Source organism: Brachyistius frenatus, unplaced genomic scaffold, assembly GCF_029030835.1.
Source record: "Brachyistius frenatus isolate BFR_SWC_R1_liver_20210118 unplaced genomic scaffold, ASM2903083v1 Contig_34, whole genome shotgun sequence".
NCBI classification, from domain to species: Eukaryota; Metazoa; Chordata; class Actinopteri; family Embiotocidae; genus Brachyistius; species Brachyistius frenatus.
Genome location: NW_027210633.1, coordinates 1,942,275 through 1,949,772, shown reverse-complemented (window position 1 = coordinate 1,949,772; position 7,498 = coordinate 1,942,275). Strand labels below are relative to the sequence as shown.

Sequence of the window (7,498 nt, the reverse complement as noted above, 5' to 3'; positions counted from 1 at the left end):
TTTTTTTTTTTTTTTTTCGGCAGACGATCCTGTAAAATAACAAAATTGAAGCCTCTGTGAAGTGGCCGTTACCCATCTCTCTCTCTCCCACATTTTTTCTTCCTTTTCCCAGCCAAGCTCATTCTCACACATCACAGCTTCTACCTCCTACCTCCCCCCTCCCTCACTCTTTTTTTTTTTTTTTTTTTTTTTGCTCCCCCCCTTCTCTCTCTCTCCCTCATGAATGTCACCTCTACTGATGGTGGTGGCTGCTGGAATTCACACACACATACTCTCGCAACCACTCGCTGACTTTGGATGGGAGGAGGAAGAGGAGGAGGAGGAGGAGGAGGAGGGAGAAGAGGAAGAAGAGGTGGAGGAGGAGGAGGGAGGGGGGGTTTGGTGAGGACTGTGGGAAAGGAGCGTGCCATTGGAGGCAGAAGAGGAATCTCTGTCTGTCTGTGTCCATGTCTCCGCTGCGTTCCCGGCTCCGTTCCGACAGAGACCGTCCACGTCCCGCCCGCCGCTCTACCTCTGGATTTAAGTCAGCTGGATTACCGCTCGGACTCTTGGCTCATTATTCCGCGCTGCCACATTTAAATGGGAGGCAAAGTTGGACCTCCGTGGACTGCACAAATGGTGACAAACAGTTTGATCTTTGTCGTGCTTTTAAGAGCTTCCTAGCATTCAAAATGATCTCAATTTTCTTCAGTAAAAGTGTTTTTATATGTAAACTAATTTGAGCTCCTTTTCTTTGGTACTGTCTATTTAAAGTAGGGTAGTTATTTTGCAATATCATATTTTGAACTTGGCTGTTAAGGAACATTTTCATTTAAAAGATGAGTGGAGAAGAGGGGTAGAAACATGTCTCCATCTTTACCTTTTCAAAAGTCAGTCATTTGAATCTTGCTCTCAGTTTTAAGCTGAAAATGTGACTGAGGCACTTTTTTTCTGAGCTCTATTACGGTCAGATTTAGATTTTTGGAGGCTTTATATCGGACCGCAGGTGAACTTGCATCTCTTCCAGCTGTTACCTCTCCCAGGGAACCCTCAGACAAAACTCTTCCCTGTTAACCCACTTAAACGCCCGATCTCCCGTGGGGGGGCTTCTCTAAAACGGCCGTTCTAATCTAGTTTATTTTTGGGGAAAGCAAAAAGCCAAAGCAGCGACTAGGGGGTACTGCACAGGAAGACACCCCCCTCCCAAAGGTGAGAGGGGGGGAAGATGGCAGCTCTCGCCAGCTCTCTCATTAGACAGAAACGGGCGGTCAAGGATGACCAAGCCAACCGACCGGTAGCCAACAAGCGCAAGCCCTGCCCTAAGAGCAACAAGTCGCTGTGCCAGAAACAGATCCTGGTCCTGATCTCCAAAGTACGACTATGCGGGGGTCGAAAAGGTCGAAACGAAAAAAGACCAGGTGAGTTGCTGCTATCATCTTTTCTGCTATTCTCCTCTTATTGCTCATATTTGGGATAAAAGCAGAACAATTTCTTTAATGTAAAGAGAAAGAATTGTAGCATATAACTTCATATACATAAATACAAATCCAATGCGTAAATATTTCAACTTATAATTTTAAATAATTCAACTTATTGTAATGTCTAGTATTTACATTTTTACTTTGGTTGAGAATCAGTTTCTCTATTTTCTGTTTGAAAGAGTCTTGCAAGTTTCTTTAGTCGATCAAAAAGATGCTGGACTGTTTTTTCCCCGTCTTCATTCAGACCTCTTTCATCTGTAACAAACAACAGGGCATTTTGAAACTGCAGATCAACACTGTATTAAAACACCTCTCCATTACAGGACCAAGGCATCATCATGCATGATGCCTACTTGTCATGCATAAATAATCTGTTTACAATTCACAGTTAAAAGTTATCAATTTTAGATGTGCTGCCATGAAACCTTGTAGTTTCACATTCGCACTTCTTTTTATGGCTCCCAACTCCTGCAGCTTCACCTGTTTGGGAGCCGCTGTACTCAGCTCCAGTCAAAAATATAAGTTGTTCAGTGAACGCAGCTGAAATTACTTTGCAGACACACAGTGGAGCTTTTGCATTCTCAAATATATATTTATGTATACCTGTATGAACAGTAAAATGTGAAATGAAGTGAAAGGCATCAGTACCTGAGCTGGCTTCACTCTGTCAGGTTCTCTGATGCTCTTTGAAAGCACAACTCCAACTCTGAGGCTTAGGATGCAGATTCATGTGATGTGTTGCCAACATCACTTTTTCTATTGTCGATGGAGCAAAAAGCAAACCACAACACTGATGAGTACAATCAAAAATAAACAATCTCCATATTTATACTCAGAAATTATACAATATCATGCTATTTTTTTTTTTTAATGTTAAGGTTGTTTGTTTTATTTCTTAATGTGTTTTTTTCTTTTGTATTTGCTATATTCCTAAAAGCAGTGTTGCATTAATTGAGGCAAAACGATAATGTAATTTCTTCATTTATTTTTCTCCTTTGGTGTGACTGCTAGACTGCTGAATTATTGAATTCATAACAGAAATATTTTTGCCTTCTTCATGCACAATTAGTAAGGGTAGTATGCTTACATTAAATTATGCATATTACAGAAATGTTTCCGCACAAACATTGTTCATAAAGAGGCCACACACTTTCATGGCTGATTGGGGAAGAAACAGGGAATTTAGAGATGTTGTTTTTCTTGTTTGTTCTTTACCCCGCCACAGCTTCAGACTGCATCTAAGCAGATTGAACGTGAGAGTGATGAGCGATGAGCAGAGCTTCGTGCTTGATAAGGACTTTCATTTTCTTCAGCTCTGTTTACTTGTGTTTACTTTGATTCAAACAGCATTGTCAAAAAGATCCATTTCGGAGCCTGATCACCTTTATTTGGTCTGGGTCTTTAGGCTTACAGCTTTAGTGGCATTTGTGGTGGTCTGGCAGGAAGAATTATCTGTACTGACTCAGTACATTTAAGTCTCTGTCATTAAAAGGGGAATAAGCTTCCAGCCAATCACATCCATTTCTGGGTTCTGTAACATGATAATTTACACTTACTGAAATGTGACATAACACTGATAAGGAGCTGTAATATTGCAGCTGTATTTCTGAGAAAAAGTGTTCAGTATTGGGACCATTATTTTGCATCTGTTCAGTTTAGCAGAGACAATCCCTGTTTATTTTTATGAAACTAGTGGAAAGTTGTTTACATAATGACACCAGATGTACGGCTGGTCTTGCAGCGGCAAAGGGGGCTGATGAATGAAAAGGCTTTATGTTCACATACAGTTACAATAAGTCCTGAGATGTCTTATTTGCTGTAGGAGCAGTTTCGTTCTGTGCAACATGCATCAGCTTTTGGGGTTTTAAATGATATTAAGGAACTTCTAAGCTTGTAAATGTCAATGTTGTGTAGAAAAGAGCGAAAGCTGCATACGGTATTTTTTTTGTGGTTGCTTATATGATAAAAGAATCTATATGAATGGCATTTTAAGCCAAGTATAACAAGGGTTTCCAGCTCTGATTGTGGCTTTATTAAGCTACTCCTGGAAAAGCAACATGCTAAAAACGACAATGTTAACATGTTTCATATGTATAATGTTCAATCATGTATCATGTTAATTGTCTGTTGTTATTGTGTTATTGTTTGAATTAGCACAAAGTAAAAATTACAGCTGAGGCTGATGGGAATGTCATTCATTTAGAATGTATTTGGTGATAAACGAAAGTCTTGGACAAACAAAGAATTTGACCAGATGATGGCGCTAGAGACAAAGTCATAAGATTACCAAAATCAGTAGTATTCATCTTCCGGTTATTATGTATGGTTCTACCAAATTCCATGGCAATCCATTCAATAGTGCTGGACCAAAATGGTGAACAGACCCACAGGCTTGGGTGTACTGTAACAACCCAAGCAGTATAGCTTCTGTTATGGCTTAAGGCAGTGCTAGTTTTGTGCTAGCAAACTGTAGTACTGTGACGTCAGTTTGTGAACTGCTGTTAGTGAAATGCCAATACCAGAACGTACCTCTTTATAAGATCGAAAAATCTAATTCATTATTGAATTATTTTCTGAAGGATGACCACAGCACTGGCCAGAGGGAGTGGACTTAGCAAATGAAACCATAATGACTTATGGGGGGAAAAAAATTATAGACTTAGTATATTTAATTCAGTATGAAATACTGGGAATTAGTATTTCATATTAAATAGGAGCGTATTAAAGTCAGAGGATTTTAAGAACCAGCCCCTAGTGGCCCTTAACGATATTGCCATTTAAGAATCTTCTGCATTGGCTCAACTTTTCAGACACAGAGACTATATGCCCATTTCCATCCAGTTTATGGACTTTGCTTGGCTGTTTAAATTGTCACCTCTATGCAAGGAAAGTCATAACTTCTACGGTTAAAACTAGTAGGAAGGAGGTACTTTAAAATTGAAAGGAATACAAATTTATATTTACACAGCACTGCGTTAAAGACTAGGATTTTTTTTCAGGCTATTTCATGTATAGATATATATATATATACTTAAAAAAAATCTATCGGCTGGAAAAAAGATTATAGATTAGGGATTAATTGTGTTCCACATTATGCAACACAACTACATATCTTTTGTAGCATTTACATCAGTTTGTTGTTTGCTTTAAGTTAATACCTCCATACCAGGGAATATATTTGTACATTTTCTCCGCACAGCACAGCCACCACAGGATTCTGTAGATTATTTTCTTTAAGAGGAAGAAAGTTTCAGCTGTCATATTAACATCACTCAAGCAAACATAAGCCTTATTTATTAAAGACATAAAGCAGGGATGCGATCCATGACAAACCACAGTATCTACCCGTCTTTACCTGCCTCTATCCTCTTCATCACCTTGCTCTGGGTATCCTACACTGTCCCTTACCATATAGGAGACCCTTTTAAGTTGTGGCGCTCCCACTGTCCGGGATCTGCACTGCCGCCCTCTTTTCAGATCAATTCAGCTCATTAATGTGTAGTGATTAATCAATAATCTCCCTCTTAGTTTGTTCAAGGTGGAATCTGACTTGAAAAGGGAGGGATATCGAACTGCCTTCCCCCGTGTATCACCTTTAGTTCGATCAAATGAGCACACAGTTGAAACATACAAACGTGTGTGCGTGCAACTGAAAAAATACAAAAAGAAAATTGCCAGTGACAAGAGAAAAACACTTCAACAACTATCTGAACTTTGGTAGAATAAAAATGTCACTAGACTTTACAGAAGCATTACCATAAAAATACAAATACGCCTTAAATATAACAACACTATTAGCTGAGTCATTAGAAACTAATGCATGCAAATATAGTGCAGACCTAGATATCTTGTGGCATTGAGTGTGTTGTTTGGCATGGAGGTGCAGTAGTATGTTGTAGGAGTAATCATCCGAGGGGACCGGTCGACAGTTGGAGCACAAATGTAGGCCCCGGCTGGCGGGCAGCAGACCGGGTTACAAGGAGAGATCCAGCAGAGGATAGCATTAAGCTGACCCCAAGAGATCGGGGCTGCAAACTCGCTTACTCAACAACACCTGATCAGACAATGCAGTGTTAGGTAGCTTCTCATCAGAACTTTACTGACTGTGACAGGGGTCAGAGAGAGAGAGAGAGAGAGAGAGAGAGTCTGCGGAGGTAAACACAAGCTTAAAGAGAAAATTAAAGATATTACTGATGTCAGAGGAAACTGTATTGAAAGGTGGAGGTGGATGGTGGGTGTCGACGTAGATAAAGAGATAATCAAAAACATGGGAAGATAAGTAGGAAGCGATGCTTGGGGTGGGTGGGACTGCAAAGAGGTGTGAATCAGCCTGTCATAGAGGCGGCATGTGGAGAGGAAGATGAGATGGGAAACCATGGGGCTGGATATTAAGTGTCACCGCAAAACAGCTCCCCTTAGTTACCCTCGTGTTTCATAATCTGGCCGGAAAATAGGTATAATTGAAAGCTGAGCATCTTCCTTCTCTCTGAATGTGTGCTGCAGGTGTGCCAGTTGGTTGACGCTGACTGGTGTTCTGCTTACAGATGCTCGAGTCCACAACCCTGTCACCTGGAAATACTGTTTATATGCTACTATACCCTTATGCAAGATACACTTTAAGTCGCTACTGTGAACCACTGTGCTAGATCACTGTAACACTTCTTACACAATTGTGTTTGTGTAAGAAGTGTTACTGTGATCTAGCACAGTGGTTCACAGTTGGTGTAGCCTCTAAACGTCCATTTTTTTTCTCAATTTCTTAATAATGCCATTAATATGTAACTCAGATTTGGGGAATTTTTGAGCCACTCAAATTTTTTCATGAAATAAATAGTGCATTAATACACAATACCTTTCTGCACTGCTAAAAAAAATATGAAATAAACAAAAAAAAGTTCAACAAAGGTACAAATAGGGCTAAAAACCCAATGAACCAAAAAGGAAACCTTTTTTTTCCCAATAATCGGTATATTTGATTTCAACATGTTTAAAGTGGTGATGCTCAGGAAGCTTGTGTGTGTAAGTGTATAAAATATGAAATAAAAGGAAGACTTATCTTCAATTAAGTCAAAAAATGCTCAAATGAAATTGACTACTGATGTGACGACGTTCATTTTGCTGTTACTGTCATGACAACACTGGCAGCAAATGCTTTCTAGCACATGGAAAACGTATGTCCTTCCAAATAAGAGCATGAAATAACACGCACGCGCACACACACACACACACACACACACGACCCACTTTTGGCTCGCAGCCCACCAGTTGAGAACCAATGGACTTTTACACCGGACACTTGGGTTTTTATAGTGACTTTCTCCTGTTGTTTGGTTAAAAGCCCTGAAAACATTTCAGTCAGCTCTTATAGGGAGTAATGGAGTCTTTCACAATCAAACAGATGGCACTACAAATTAGTTGCACAGAAATGTGTTGAGAATGTAGCAAATTCAGAAAACGGTCTGTCCGTCTTAGCTGCCCAGCAAGTTATGTAAAAACTTCAATGCTCAGGTAATGAATGCTGGTATCTGGTCAGATTTGTAATCCCATTTAATTGTATCAAATAATTCCTGATTTAAACCAATCTTGGGCTGGTAGAAAATTATTATTTTTTGTATCATTATTGAAAGCGAGAAGTCACAAAAGGTCCAGCATTCAACAAAACTGGAGAAATTTTCGAACAACAAAATCTAGACAGGACAAACAAAGGATTAGTGGTTGATTGCTGTTGAGGTCATCCCACCAGCATCTGGGGATTTTCAGCTTTTAACAACCCTTGTTTCATCACAGGGATCTAAAATAGCTGGTGCCAAATGGTGTTGACGAGGACGGGGATGCAGCTGTTGCTGTGGAGGAGCAGGTTATCTGGTTCATCCCTTAAACTTTGTCCAAAATATATTCATCAGATTTAAAAAAAAAAAAAAAACCAACAACAATGAAACACAAAGTTTGGAGCTTTAGTCTTTCAGAGTTTCTTATCTAAAGCAAAAACCCAACAGAGATTAAAAGATTTAGTTATGTATTTATTTTGATTCTGAAGG

At 39.6% G+C, this 7,498-nt stretch overlaps 1 protein-coding gene across 1 annotated transcript in view; it reads left to right on the top strand.

Moving 5' to 3' along the window:
- Positions 1 to 408: 408 nt before the first annotated feature.
- The window catches only part of fgf11b (fibroblast growth factor 11b), a 28,103-nt gene continuing 21,013 nt past the window's right edge, over positions 409 to 7,498 (top strand). Inside the window, exon 1 of the mRNA XM_069700598.1 lies at positions 409 to 1,397. Coding sequence (XP_069556699.1) covers positions 1,205 to 1,397 — 193 coding nt within the window. The 5' untranslated portion in view covers positions 409 to 1,204. The remainder of the gene's footprint in view (positions 1,398 to 7,498) is intronic.